Source organism: Phyllostomus hastatus, unplaced genomic scaffold, assembly GCF_019186645.2.
Source record: "Phyllostomus hastatus isolate PE091 unplaced genomic scaffold, TTU_PhHast_1.1 phas_contig_1, whole genome shotgun sequence".
NCBI classification, from domain to species: domain Eukaryota; kingdom Metazoa; phylum Chordata; class Mammalia; order Chiroptera; family Phyllostomidae; genus Phyllostomus; species Phyllostomus hastatus.
The window spans coordinates 43,455,001-43,470,330 of record NW_025333498.1 but is presented as its reverse complement, the minus strand read 5'-3'; the positions used below and the strand labels follow the sequence as shown (position 1 = coordinate 43,470,330).

The window sequence follows — 15,330 nt, the reverse complement described above, 5'->3', positions numbered from 1 at the left end:
GTAATACACTTACATTATACTTGATTATCAGTTTTCAAAAACAGCTGCATGCTTTGATATCTGTGTAAGGAAATATCAGAAGATAATATACCATTGGTATTTATTACTCTATAATTAAGGATGTGTCAGTGTTTCCCTTTAAAAAACCCATATTTTCAGAAATTCATATCTCAGGCATAAATTTCCCTATGAATTACAGTCTAATACCACATTAGAAGTATCTTCTTTTTAATTTATCCCTCCCCTTCCTTTTCTTTTCAGGCAAGTAAGTTTCAGGATGTAATTTCTGGGTTATTGGTTTGGGATGAGAGGGAACAGGTCCTGTGCTGTGAAATTAAAGGTGCTTCTGCTGCTGACGCCACCTGCTCCCTCTGCCCTAGGCCCCTACACCAGGCAGGATCATGGGGGCCGCTTTATGGATAAAGAACCAGCTTATTCCTACGTGGATAAACAGTTTTGTCGCCATATGATAGGAAAGGCAATAGAGAAGACTCAGCTGTTCAGAAATATCGCAGGTGCCACAGAGCCTGAAATTTTAGTACCAGGAATCAATTCTTTTGCATTCTCCTTCTTATGGTCACTTAGAATATAAATGCAACCAGGAGTAATATGAACTATATCTACAGTAGGCTACTAGCAACTAATTAATCCATGTTTCTTCTAACAGAGAAGCAGCAGAAGGCAAAAAGAGAAGATGGAAATATTTTCCCCTTTCTCCTCCTTTAAGAAATGGCTTTGACCAACTGAACTAACCACAGTCTCCTTAAAGAGTCCTGGGTTCTAGACCTGCCTCTACCACCACAGGGACCCACAGCAACGCAGCTTCAGTTTCCCTGTATCTATAATGTGGGTGTTACCAGACATAAATGCTTACCAGAAGAGCCAGGTAAGTTACCTAAGTGTATAAACAAGCAGACTGTAAGATTACAGGGAGTGGTTTAATAATAATAATAAAAAACACTTAAAGTACTGGCTACCCTACATGATCTTTCATGACCCCTTTAACTGAAGCGGTCAATGAAACAACCCTTACTGCTCTTTATACTCTCTTGCATGGTGGGAAGAGAAATAGAAGGAAACTAGGGGTCCCACTGAGTCATGAACGGAAAGGTTTATTCAAAACATCTTTGTTTCTGTTACACATTGTGGCTCCTAATATGCCATTAATCTAATGCCTTAATTTCCTCATTTGTGAAGTAATAATGGAAATGTTAAATTTTCATATATAAAGGACTTCCAATTCCAAGAAATGTGTTACGGAAGTATTCTTAGTAGCAGTTGCATCTTCTAGCACCCCACCTTAAGTCTGCCAAATAAATGCAGTAACTGATACAACACCAATAGAAGCATTTGATTATCTCCCATGAAACATCAATTCTTTATATCTGTTTATAAGAACAATTATGAACCTGTCCTAAGGTTAACCATCATTACCACAGAACTATGGGAGGGAATAAAGCATCGATCGGGTAATGATAGACAATGGGAAGACGCCTGAAGACACTGATCCTGAATTCCAATTTAGGAAAATGGGCCATAGGGTGTAGTGAGGATCTTGGTTCCTGAAATCCCGTGCAACTAAGGCATCCTGAAGATACTAGGGACGACTTGCTTTCATGAGATGGACTGCAAAGTACAGAGCCCACACTTGTTTCCTGTATCTTAAAGAGGAGAAGGGACAGGTAACAAATACAGGAAGTGGGCAGAGTGGGTAGGAAATCAGGCAGTTCTGTGCTCTACCACACAGCTCTGAGTTTGTCAAGATAGGAAGACCAGCTCATTTAACATTTTCTTGGAGGTGGATACTTCCCATCTTGTATTAGAAACAATCAGGCTTTAGTTACAAATGGTGATCAGAAGCCCTGGGGAAAAAAGCATTGATAGCTCTGATGAAAAGGTATAGCCAGAGTAACATTTCAGATATGTAAAAAGACAGAAAGAATAGGAAAAAGCCCATGTGCATTATGGCCCAGCCTGAGAAATAGACCAGTTACTGTACTGTGAATGTGCCTCTACCGGTTACATGTTGGTTCTTCCACCATTGCTCTTCTGACTTAAATAACATTGCGTTTTTGGTGTTGGTGTGTGTGTTTTCTGGTTACACTTTAATCACATGTGCACATCTTTGAGCAGCACACAGAATTGTTTGCATGTTTTAAAACTTTTCCAGTTACATTTTAATGAATAATTTTAAGGGTGGGCATGTTACAGAAACATTACTTGTCCCGCATGTCAATTCAAATTTTAAAATGAAACATGCTCATACCAGTGGTTTATAATATATTCTCTCTATTGTTAAATATAAAATCTGATATTAAATCCCACTCAGTTTTCCACCGAAACAGAAAGGCACTTAGGGCTATACTTGTCAGCAGTCAATAGAGGAATGAGACTCAGAGGATATGTCAACATTAAAAGACAGCACAGACTATCATTTGAAAACTGATTCTATCACCCACAGAAAGTATGAAACTTAAATGAAATTTTTTTGTGTCTCATAATATTTCTGGGTAGCAGATGCTTTCTCAAAAACAGATTTTTCTCTTAAAAATATCAAATATAATTAACACCTTCAACATAAAATGAAATCTTTGCTTCCAGATGCATTTCAAGGTGTTGAAATGAATCTCTGCAGCCCTCCACGGCTGAGAGTCCCCACTGGCTGACTGAACCTGCTGCCATCTTTACGGGGTGTGACTGAAGAGCTGGAGCAAGGGCAGGGCACTTACATTGGACTATGACTGAAGGGAGCTTATTAAAACTGCAGCATTTTGAGAAAGGTCTCTTGGCCTATTCCTGATCAACATGGTATATAATAAGCAGGTTAAGAACTAGGTGCCCTGTTATTTTATTATAGAAACACCTAGCTAGAGCATTACCTAGATTAAATAAATTCAGGGCAAGCATCATGGACATTGTGTCTTGATAAATATAAACAGAGATAAAAAAATATTTGTTTTTTAAAAACTATTGCCATTTAATTTTTTAAAAAATTTTATTTATTTTATTTTTAGACAGAGAGGACGGGAGGAACATCAATGTGTGTTTGCCTCTTGTGCGCCCCCTACTGGGGACCTGATCTGCAACCCAAGCATGTGCCCTGACTGGGAATAGAACCAGCCACCCTGTGGTTTGAAGGCCAGCGCTCAATCCACTGAGCCACACCAGCCAGGGCAAAAAATTCTTGTTTTTAATGTGCTTGTTGAAAACATTGGTCTTGTTTTAAACATTCAATTTTATTCATTTTAGTCTTTGAAATGAAATTGTTAAATTTAACATTTTAACAATTAACTATTAATAGAGGACTGATATCTAAAAGTAACTATTTAATTTTAGCCCTCTACCCTCAGCCCTCTACTGAGAGTAAGGGAAACAAAAAGAGTCAATTTGTATTCTCAATTATTCTCTGACTTTAACAAAATACGGATTAGCGTGCTTAGTAACACTTCATTCCACTATATCATGGGTGTTGAGAAGCACATGTGGGCACACCCCTCCCCCCCCCCGCCAAAGATTTGTCTTTTCCAATGTTAAGAACACATTTACAAACATTTTCTTGCTCATCTGCCAAAGCTGACTGGTTGGTTTTAAGAAGGGATGACTTTAATGTACATTCTTATTCAGGAAGGAACTTGGGTCGCAGCTAATGACAAAATTCAATTCAAGTTTACAAGTGCAGAAAAATTCCACACACAGGTAACTTTCAACACTGTATTTGCCAAAATCAGGGAAATATTTAAATGTTTGAAAGGTAGCTGCCCCCTCCCATTAATTAGTGAGAAAACATAGATAGTTGATATGAATACAGTATCTTGCCATTATAAAATATGTGCCCATTATTTTCAGGATAGAAAAACATAGTAAACTAAGCACTGTTTCTTGGCTGTGAGATTATAATATTATTTTGAGGAGACCTTATCAATGACATGGCATCTTCATGCCTGACTTACCGGTGTAACTTACCAGTGTAACTCATCTCCTTAGATGATAAACACTGCCCTGGAGAAGTGTCTAAGAATCTCTGATGCACATTTATATCTTCATTTTGCACTCAAAAGGAGCACACCCGATAGCTGATGAGTTCCACAGTATTTGATCACAGGAACTTGGAAATAATCCCTGATCCCTTCAGTTTGCAGGTGAGGAGGTAATTTGTTCAGTGACTTCCCCACACAGTAGGACTCAAACCCAGTGCTGTGATATCCCATCATATACTTCTCACACTGGTTAGGGAGAGGGCTCTTTCTGCAAAAATGACCTCGTTTCTGTTTCTTACTCCTTCTGTTTTTAAATTCCTGGCCTCGTGGACCCTGAACTACTGCTTTCTTTGATCTGCAAGTGCCTCTGTGGCCAGGTCTCCATCTGGCTCCCTGACCTTCCTTTATTTGTGCTTACCATTGTGTTGGCTACCAGTGGGCCCTACTGGGCATCTAAACCATTACCTCCTCTACACAGGGTGCCTGCTAGAAGGCCCAGGGCCCTGGTCTACCCTCCTCTCCCTGGCTGCTCCTCACGCTGCAGTGTATAGAAGTAACTGATTTCAAAAGCTAGGAAAGTTACAATTTACCTGCCAGTAAACAGAAGATGGTTTATCAACAGACTTTACCTTAATGACTACAAATGTTTACCTCCTGCTTTCCAGAATGCAAAGAAAATCTTGGAAATGTCATAATATCTTACAAACATTTGCAAAACAGATCCTTGTTCATCCGGAAAGGAAACAATTGTATTTGTTGTCTCTTGACACAAGGAAAGTGTTTAGTGAGAAACATACCGATAGATGTACACACTTACATGTAAATGAAGTATTTTAATTAAAAATGGCAGAGGGCACTTTATTAAAAATTTATTTTACAATCTAACTGTTCAAAACATCTTTACATCCACAAATACAGCAGCATGACTACTGGAATGTAAGTGATTTGTCTTGAAAATGTTACATTTGTAGCTGAATCCAAATATTTTCAAGAAATACTTATATCAAAAGTACTGGTTTTGTTAGAAGTATTTTGATTTCTCTATTTTTACCCATGAAAAAAAACAAGTATCTCAGTATTCATTTTATGGGTAAGGTGGCCCCACTCAGGGTATTTCCCATGTTTGTCCAAATTAGAGCTGTTTATCTTGCAACTTTCTTTAAGATAAATTAAATGCAAATGTAACTCTGTGAATCATGGGAATACCTGCCAGACCCCTTATTAATACCTTCACTTAAAAATGCCTGTGCCAGAGAGTCATGAATTTGCTAAAAGGAAAGTGCTAAACCAGCCCTTCGCCACAAACAATTCTGAGATGGCTGCCCAATTAGTCCCATAGCATTCTGGTCCTCCTTTCAGACCCTGTGGTCCTCTGAGGGCACAAGACGGCTCCGGTGATAACCTGGCAACCCAGGTAGAAACCCAGCCAAGTGTGAGTGTTTGAAGCTGCAGTTTGGCTGCCATCATGTCGGCAAAGAGAAAGAATTCAGGCACCATGTCATCCAGTACAAAGGATAAAAACGGATTCCACCGGAAATTCAATGTGGCACCACATATGGGATACATGAGTGCGGTTATACAACAGGCCACATATTTTTTTTGAACAGTCTCCTCCATGTGATGCCGAGGACATGTGTAACCATCATAACGTCTTTAGGAATCTGTATTTAATTTGAGTTGGGGTGGTGGCAGGGATTGGAGATCTGAAGCCGCCACAGGTTTGTGGCAGATGGCTCTGTGTCAGCTATGACAAGCAGCCAGGCTCAGCTTCCTCTGCAGATTTTCTGTTCTCTCTGATCAGGTAAATATGGGCACACTCTGGAAAGTTCTACAGATTCTGCCTTAGGCTGCAAGTTTGTGACTTAGCCCCATCTGTCACAAATCTTCCTTTGGTTCTGTTGTAAGCAGAGACCTGAATTTACCATGTAGGGCTGCCCACGAAAAAGGATTCATGTCACCCTGTAAGAGGAAGGGAGAGAAGAGAAAGCAATGAAGAGGCATTAACGACTGAAAGGCTGAAGTATGCTGACAATTCATACTGCAAATTTGCATAACTGACATCAATTCAATTTCAAAAAGCCACCAAGTAAATGGTTCTCGAGTTTTATCACCTCGGGAAATCCCAGTTTCTGATTGGTTTCAAGTATAACTATTTTCAACCACAGGAGAAAGCTCTAGTTTTTTGTTTGTTTTTTCTTTTGTTTTTGTTTATTTTTTACAAATGGGTACACTCTGCTGCACATATACTTCCTGGTTTATGTTATGGATAACAGCTATTAGGAGTTGATCATCCAACTTTTAACTTTTATAAACACAAAATATACATGTTTTTGCTATTGTGAATTTTACTTTTAGGTGGTAAAGGGACATGAGAAATGCCATTACAATTACATGCAATTTACAAAGCTCTTCAAGTTTACTAACAGGTTTATTCTCATTGTTTCATTACAGCTATACCTCAGGGGGAAAATGCTATTAAGAATTAAGAAGAAAAAAGTCTTCCAAGTTTACAGATGAATCATACAGAGGTTAGGAAGTTCACCTAGAGCTAGGCCGCAAATGAGTAGCAGAGAAGGACAAGAATTCCAAGTTCCTAACTGATCTGAATCACTCAAAGTATATCTGTTGTGCTAAAGAAATTTTAGTTTTGTTTTACTTAGACAAATCAAAGGAAAACCAATACAAATAAAATCAAGGAAGGAAGTGAAGTATGAGAGAGGGAAGAGGAGGGAAGGAGGGGCAGGGAGGGAGACTGACACTGAGAATTTGCCTTAAATTATGCTGGTGCTGTTGAGAGAGTTTAGAAGTTCTAAAAATGTCACAAGCTTTTAAGTTTTCATTTTTAAGGAAAACGTAATGACTTTGGAGGGCTGTTAATATTAATGAGCAACGCTTTGTTCACATGTACAGTATAAGCTCACACTAAAAGGGGACTATAAAGTGCCCAGTCTCTTGAGGGAAACTTAAAATGGCTTGGTTATGGTTTGGGTGGATATGGCTGATACAATTAAGACAACCACAAATAACTTTTCTGGGCACTGAGTCTGAATGATAAGCTTAATTATTGTTTAGATTCACTTTTAGGCAGAAATTGGAAATTCTCCTCTTCTCTGAATAACAGCAGATTACAAAGATTTCTAGATTGTTAAAGAATTTGAACAGGACAAAATAAAAATCAACAGCTGTCACCTGAAAAAGCTTAAGAAACTACAGGTCACTTTTATAAGGCACAAGAAAAAATGACACCTCTTTTTTTCCCACACACAAAATATTGCTCAATTTGTAAATAAAAGTAATGCAGGATAGAACAAGTATTGAAAAGGAATACACTTCAGTCTGGGAAGTACCAACTTATACTGCCCTAGTTGTACTCTTTTGCTATTTTCAATACTGGTAACAAGGAAATGTGCAGATTTTTTTTTTTTTGTAAAGCATTTTAAAACAAAATGATCAGAAGTTCTCTAAAAGCATAGTACTGATTTAAAATCATTGTTGGAAATTGTTGAGAATTCAGAAAGTGATTTCTCATAGTAAAACTAAGGCAAACATGTATACAACTTCATGGTAGTAAACTTGCTCAGTTATAAAATGAAGAACAGTTGTTAGTGTAAGAAGTCAACCCTTGCCTAATTATTTTATGATTACTTCTAGAATCTTGTGCTCAAGTAAGGCTTGGGAGTCATAAAGAGCTCCCGTTTTGTCTATGTGACAAGCACGTGGCTGAAGTGTCTCACCTACTGAGAAAAGGAAATGTCCTGAAAGTACAAGAAAGCTGCAGTCACTGACTAAACAATGACTTTGTAAATGACTGATGTAAACTTTTAAAGAAATAGTTTTAGCTTTTTAAAATTTAAAAAATAAGTAAGAAACATTTAGTTTCTGCATGCACTGGATTTCTCTTCAGAAAAATGTGAGACACAGAGAGGGTGTGGGGAGAGGACACTGCATGAACATGAGGAATTTAAACATTTCAAGTTTGAAACCATTTCAGGTGAGAAGTTTTGGGCACAGTGTTTGTAGTAGAAAGTCACTTTAAGAAAAAAAAAGTATGAGATTCTGTTTCTGCTTTTCAGTTACTAGCATTCTGTTTCAAATCCTGCTTCAAGTTATAGCCCCCAAACTCTCATATTGAAATTATAATGTCTCATGTGAGAAGAAGCCAAGTGTTAGTCGCCTTATTCTAGTCATTACATTTCTAAGTGTGAATCCGTATGAAAAATCCTATCCTAAAGTGAACTCCATATGAAAAGCCGTTGAGATGATTTTAAAATGTAAACTTTTAACCAAAAAAAAAAGAGTAAGGTGTAAAAATGTAAAAGGAGCAAATTAAAAAATTCAGTGACATTCTATCCTCTTAGATCTTAGAAGCATATGTTTTATAAAAGCAGAGCAGCACTGTCCTAAGGAACAAATCTAATGAAAAAACCCTCAACATTCTCTTCACAGTACCCACAAAAGACTCTTCCATTGTATAAGAAAAACAGGTAAAAAGCCACCTTGGGGGGAAAAATTCTCTGGTATTTAGTAAAGGCAAATGTTACCTGAAAATGTGTATATTCATAAAACAGATGTGAAAAAATACCGTAACTTATTATATCTTCATTATAAAGTTTTCAAAGGCATTCTTTCTCTCTTTTGGCTCTAAACCCTGTTACAACAACCAAACTAAATCTGTAGGACTTTATGTCATTTTTCCAGTTTCGCCTAACAATTGCATTCTCAAGCTCTTGATTACTTATAGTTCTTGGACCAATTTATTACCTTTTGAGAATAATTTTTAGATAAATATCAAGTTCTGTGAATGAGAATGTATATGAAAATGCATAATGATTTATAAGAAAAAATCCATGGTAGAAAAAAACAAAATTGAACTATACATATAAATTCTTGTAAATGCTTATTTGTGAAATACTGGCTTATAAACTTTGAGATGGAGCATTTTAGGATGTACAGACTAAACGCATATGTAAAAAGTAGTAACATGGAATAACGTTTAAGGTGTACGTTGTCTTTTAAGCTGTCTGAGGAATAACTTGGTATATTAACGGCATACCATTAAGCTGACATTCTTTCAGAGTTTTCCCAGAAGTTGTTTGTAAGATAAATAATTACAGCTATGTTATGGCAGTAGCTGTATTAAATATTTCATCTGGAGATCTGTTTTCTTTTGTAACTAAAACCAACTTGTTGCAGTAGCTTTTGAAATGGTTAAAGATCTGCAGATGCAAAATAAGAGGGTTAATAAGGCCTAACTTGAAGCAAAGTTAAAAACTGATAAATTTTGATGGTAGAAACAGAATTATCAGTACTTCACCATTCTCATGACAGAAAAAAAAGTTTATTTCTGTTTTTGTATCTATATGAGATGATGGATGATAAAAACTTATAGTGGTAATCACTTCACAATATATAAGTCATCATGCTATATACCCAAAACAGAGCTGTATATCATTGTATCTCAATAAATGTAAAAGAAAAATCACCAGAAAAGAAAAAAAAAATCAATAATCTGATGGTGAACTCACTGTAAATAGCTTGGTGTCATATGTAGAAAGTGAATCCATTTGTATTAATATTTATTATTCTATTTCTTCAATTTTTATAATCTGCACATTTTGATAGTCTGTCACATGGGAAACAACTTTATTAATATTTTATACAAAGAAGACCACTACTGAACTTGAAAAATTAGGAAATCTGAACATAAACCTTGGAAGACTGTTTTCTCTGTGAAGCCTCCTATGTATACGATCCAACCATATTGACTCAAGGAATAATACTGAAGCTGGAACTGTTCAGTCAGCATTTTAAACTATTATGAGCTACCTTCTGAACCATTGCCAAGTTAATAGACAATGAAAGATAATGAGCTTGAAATTGGGTGTTAAATTGCATTTTTGGTTCTCTCCCTTTTTCTTGAAGTTTAACTGTTTCCTGTAGAAACAAAGTCATGTTTTGATGTATCACTATTTATATATTTATTTTAGGTCACGAAAGGGAGAGGAGAGACACAAGGAGGCAAACTGTATTTTATGTAGGAAGGTTACATATTAACATAGGAAAATTAAAATATGCTGGATTATAAAACTGCTAGATTATAAACTGTACTGAATTTATGTAAAATGAAGATGCTACATTCAAAGAATATAAAAAAAAGTATATTACTCATGGCCTAGAGCCACCTTCAAAACTCATAAAGCAGATTTATCCCAGTTCAATTACTTAGACATTTAGTAGGGCCTCTTTGTGTTGTTATTTCAACAATGTAAAATTCTTGATTCAAACAAGGGAAGAAGGATAATGAATAAAGGCACTGAATGATGATGCTATTTAAATTATGTCCTTTTTGCCTTTGCCATTCAGGGAGGAGTCTGACAGTCTCAACCAAAACAAACTGAGGATTTCTCGTGTCATTTTATTAATCTGGGCAAAGGAAGCATTTGATTCTTGAAAGTCATCTTTAAAATAGTTAAAAAATGAACACTAAACTTCACTAATGTCATTCACCTGAATTTTTGAGGACTGAAGATTTCACTATGATGGGGAGAAAGGCTTATATCCTCATTAGTCTAATTGTAGAATCTTTCCTTTACTTCCTTTTAAACTAATAAGTTACATTAATCCAGATTCATTTTTATAAGCCTCTCGGGGCTAAATGTAAAGGACAGTCATCTTAGAAAACAATAAATTTAAAAAAAGCATGTACCGTGCATTAAGTGCACGTATTTCATAAGACCTAGGTTAATACAACTGGCATCCAGTTTAATTAATCCTTGTTAGTGTAACAACTAATATCCCTCCCTAGCATGTTTCCCTTAAACATTAGTATGTTAATTAAATGTTTTTTTTTTAAGATTTTTTTCTTTGTACTTCAATATGGCATTTACACTGTCTAAATCTCTTCTCAGTAACTACCTTATAGAGATGTTTCCTTATAATATCAGGTCTTTTGCAGAAATTCTGGAGCCTTTTTGAAAGCTGTTCAGGTGTAGAATACAGATATTCAGCTGCAGGAAAAACAGATACATTTTTAATGAAACAAAAACCTCAAAGCACACACTCGATATTAGTCACTTTACTAATTAAAAATGCATATTGCTCTGTGCCGCCTCGTGTTTTACATTATTTAAGCATGATTTTATAAGGTTACCTCAGCTCACAAGGATGTTTAATGCTAAATAAGACTGTGTAGTTTTGCTGTTTAGACATCTCCTTTGGGTGATTAAAATACATTATTCTAACGTAACACGATGCATATGTGATATATTTAGTGATGAGATTCTTTTCAAAGAACTGGTACTATTGCCGTATGTACCCTGTACAACACTTGCATATTATTAACTAGTCAATTGTTTAAATAATTTGGTGTGACTTTCAGTCCTCGATTTTTCTCTTTGTATATCACTAAAAAAATCTGTAAGCAATTGCAGCAACACTGACCTACTTATAAAAATCCATCATTATGGGATGTGTATGCTAACAATGAAGAATGCTATTTGAAAACTTGCTTTTTTGTTATCTTAAAAGAACAGATGGTAAATATAAGCTTACTCTAATGTATTAAAACATAAAATTTTCCTTAACACTAACATGTTGACTTGCCAAATAAACAATTGCTCCCGCCTAAGTTTATTTTCAAACTTTCTCATTTAGCATGAATCATGTATTAAATCTCAACAAAGATGAAAGTACATTAAAGCAGCTACCTGGAAATATTTCAGGATAAACCAAGTCTTTGGGACAAAGTGGGTAACAACCACAATACACAGCTTCCAACCTGAAGAGATTTTAGAGAGAAGATAAAGATGTGTTAGGAGGACATGCTGTCAGAGCCAGAAAGCAGTTTTGTTTGCCTGAGTTCACAGTCTGAGCCCAGAGTCAACTGGGACGATAAACGTGGTCGGCAATGCAAGCCTAAAAGCCAAAGTTGCTCTTTTAAAAGATTTTATCGATCATATATGAATTTCATAGAACAGAACCAACAGCATATGTTTTGTTCACTGAATTAATCAACGCACAGCTCTGCATTTTTTTTGTTTTTAAAATGCTGTTTAACACATTTTATAATCAGCAGATAAACACATGTAACAACATGGTAAAGTATGGACAGCTTTTCTTAATAATGCTGCAAAGCCCCAGAATGTTCAGTTTTCAAAAATGTTTAAATAAAATAGCAAATACTTAGCTTTAATACTGTAGCCGTAGAATTGATAGAGGCACTTTTAAAAGCATCAGAAAAAATTTACAATATGTTGTGTTGGGGCATTTTCATTTTTTATCTTGTGCTTCCAAACGACTTATTATGCAGAATGTAAAACTATTCCCCCATTTACTGAAAAAATGCTTGTGAAAGTTACCTTAATGAACATTTTGCTTTCTTGACTAATAATTCAGCTCTTTTTGCCTTTTATCAGAAAAGAATACTCTTGCTATTAAACGAAGAAACACGAAAGTTTCACTTTGTCAGGCTTTCCCCAAGGACCCCCATAGGAAGTTTTTCCTCACATCACAGCAGTGAGGGCAAAGCAGAGGCAAAGTGTTGCATCCTGATGGCTGTGTCAGCCTGCACTGTGGCTATCGATCTGACATAACAAACCTTAAAGACACCACTGTAATTTCTGCCGGCTAGGAATTATGCGGTGAAATTCAAAACACTTTGTAAATGTTTATTTTATGAGAAAATTGGAGTTGCATCCAGAATGTTGACCAAAAGCAGAATTTTATTTTAAACTGCATATTTTTGTCAACCCAAGAATAATTTGAAGTTATGTCAATGTTTACCTTGTTTACTTACAGTGACAAAGTACATGTAATTTAACCTGTTTTTTCTTTTCTTTTTTTGTAATTTAAGTGTTTTTAAGCGGGTGTTGTGTTCCCTATTTTATTGTTAACTGAAACTAGTTTCAATGAAAACATATTTACTTAGAGCTGCAAAGTTTAGAAAAATACTGAGTTCAAAGTTTTACTTGAGAACTGATAGAAGTTACAAAATAACACAGTGGAAAGGTACAGGACCTACTTACCAATGATTAATTTCAAAATCCAAACTAACATCCAACAATCTCTTCTTTACACACAGAGAGAACACATAGAAATTCTGATCGTAAGCACAGCTATAAACTGCTCTGTGACTGTGTTACAAAACACAAAACTTTTGAGCATGTACACCAGAGATATTCTTTATGAACAAAAAGAAACTATGCACTTATCTGAAGATACTCAGTTTTAAAATGCAGTGCCAGTTGAAAAACAAATACATACGAACATTCTCTTATAATTACTTAAAATCAAAAGAGTGAAGTCACAGGCATTTCAGAAAGTGCACATGTTATCTGCTTTTTAATAATGGATTTGAATCAGAGTGTGCTGTTCCCCGAAAGAGAACTGCAGGCCAAGTCGCACGTTGAGTCATCGAGTGAGCACGCACCATGCCATCCCCAAACCCTGCTAGTTAAAGCACAGTGCGAGAGCAGTGGCACTGTTGGATTTAGGAAGAAAAGAATTTATACATTGGATTTCAACTTCTACTTGTCAATTATCTTATGTACTTATATTTCTAATTCCTCAAAAAACAATCACCACTTCTTGCTATCATTTTGACTTGTTAAAATATCAAACCTTACTTTATACATTATTTATATCAGGACTATGTTTTAAAATATATTGTATAGATCATAACATTTTTAAAAGAAATTTATAAAATTCATTCTCTTAAGTTTCTTATATTTTCTTTTGAAAAAAACTATCATCTCCTGACAATAATACAATTATTCATCATTTCAATTCTTATGCACTACCAGTTAAATAATAAATAGGGTTCCAATTGATCTATTGTTAAAATGACTAGCAAATGACCTTTTTATTCCAATTAACAAATCATCTGCTAAATCTATGAATCTTAATATTCAGATCTATTCACTTCAATTCATACAATTTATCTGCAAATAGTTGTTGGGCTTTTGATTCTAAATATAATTAGCTGATAATTTTGCCTGGCTGAATTACTTTTCTGGAGGGCCTGCACAGGCTCTCAGCCGCATTATCTAGCAATAATGAATCTGATAGGTGAAATTTTTTACTGTAATGAGGATGAGACACAGTTGTGACACCTGAGTCTACTAATAACAGAAGACTGCTAATTATCGACAGCACTTTTTTGTGTGATGCAAGGAGAAAAAAAATCCCTCATTATTAAAAAATAAAAAGTTACAATTATAAGTGACACCGGAGGAGAGTAAATAAAATGGAGTGATTAAAACATTGCTGCTTTAAGGGTGTTTTTAATTAAGTGGAAATGCTAATGTTGTCATACTTAGCAGATGGGATTAAAATTAGTTATTGTAAGTAACTCATATTTTATGTTATGGTTTCCACAGCATGTCTACAAGATCTAAGAAAGTGATACATTCCATAAGACATTTTAAAAATGAAATTCTCATACTCTTTACAACTCATAATAATGAACATCATGAATAAACTATTGAAAAAAAATCCTGCCAAGGATTTTACCATAGTGACTTAACTAGCAAGGAATGTAGCCATAATGTACTGGACTGCTACAGTCTCACTGATGGTATGCCTTTTGCTTTGCTGATTGTTGCATTCCCTATTTCATTCACACTCAACAAAAACAAAAGTTTGGTACTTGGGCATTTAGCCAGCATCAAATGTGGTGTCAAGAAGGTAGGGCCTGGATACAAGGAAAGATCGTGACCACCCACTAAGGTGATGTTCTAAACTAAAACAGAGGATGCATCATGTAACTGCAGATAAAAAGCTAATTGCACACTTTCTCCTACTTTATTTGTGTAAAATTTTCCATCTGCTACATCTAAAGATGTCTAAACTGTTAGTATCAAACCTGCATTCAGCTGCCAGCTGTGCACATTAAGGATTGCAAAACACTAAGTAAATGAGCCAGCGTGAAGCCGAGTGGTAGTGGTCCATCTGCCCAGGGCTGTGGGGAAGGACCCCGGTACCTGGTCCTTTGCAGAGGCTGTCTTTGCTTTAGTGGATGAGAAAGGAAATTAGCCACATTTCTAAGTGTCTCCGTTTACAATACACAATTTATCTGCATTTTCCTGCATAACTTTTGTGTATTCGATGAGTATTCTTCTAGAACAAGTTAACAGGATTCATCTCTTTTTTGAAGGTTCTTTAGATAAATTTTAATAAAGCCCATTCAGAAACTGCATTTAGTAGATTAACTGACAAGTTTCCAAACAATTTGTGGTGATATTTTGAAGATGTTTTTAAAGTAATCCTCTATGAAATTTATTTCTAAAGGGTGGGGAGTAGGTGGAATGAAGTTGACTCTGATTCATGTCTTAAAATCAGAAGACAGAGGCTCAGG

At 35.6% G+C, this 15,330-nt stretch overlaps 1 protein-coding gene across 11 annotated transcripts in view; it reads right to left on the bottom strand.

The window, feature by feature from the left end:
• Positions 1-4,831: 4,831 nt before the first annotated feature.
• The window catches only part of GTDC1 (glycosyltransferase like domain containing 1), a 379,309-nt gene continuing 368,810 nt past the window's right edge, over positions 4,832-15,330 (bottom strand). For all 11 annotated transcript variants that reach the window (XM_045839087.1, XM_045839010.1, XM_045839173.1 and 8 more), the window contains 3 exons: positions 11,684-11,754; positions 10,893-10,984; positions 4,832-5,936 (listed from right to left, as the gene is read on the bottom strand). In XM_045839087.1, the coding sequence (XP_045695043.1) occupies positions 5,853-5,936; positions 10,893-10,984; positions 11,684-11,754 (247 nt within the window). In that variant the 3' untranslated portion in view covers positions 4,832-5,852. The remainder of the gene's footprint in view (positions 5,937-10,892; positions 10,985-11,683; positions 11,755-15,330) is intronic.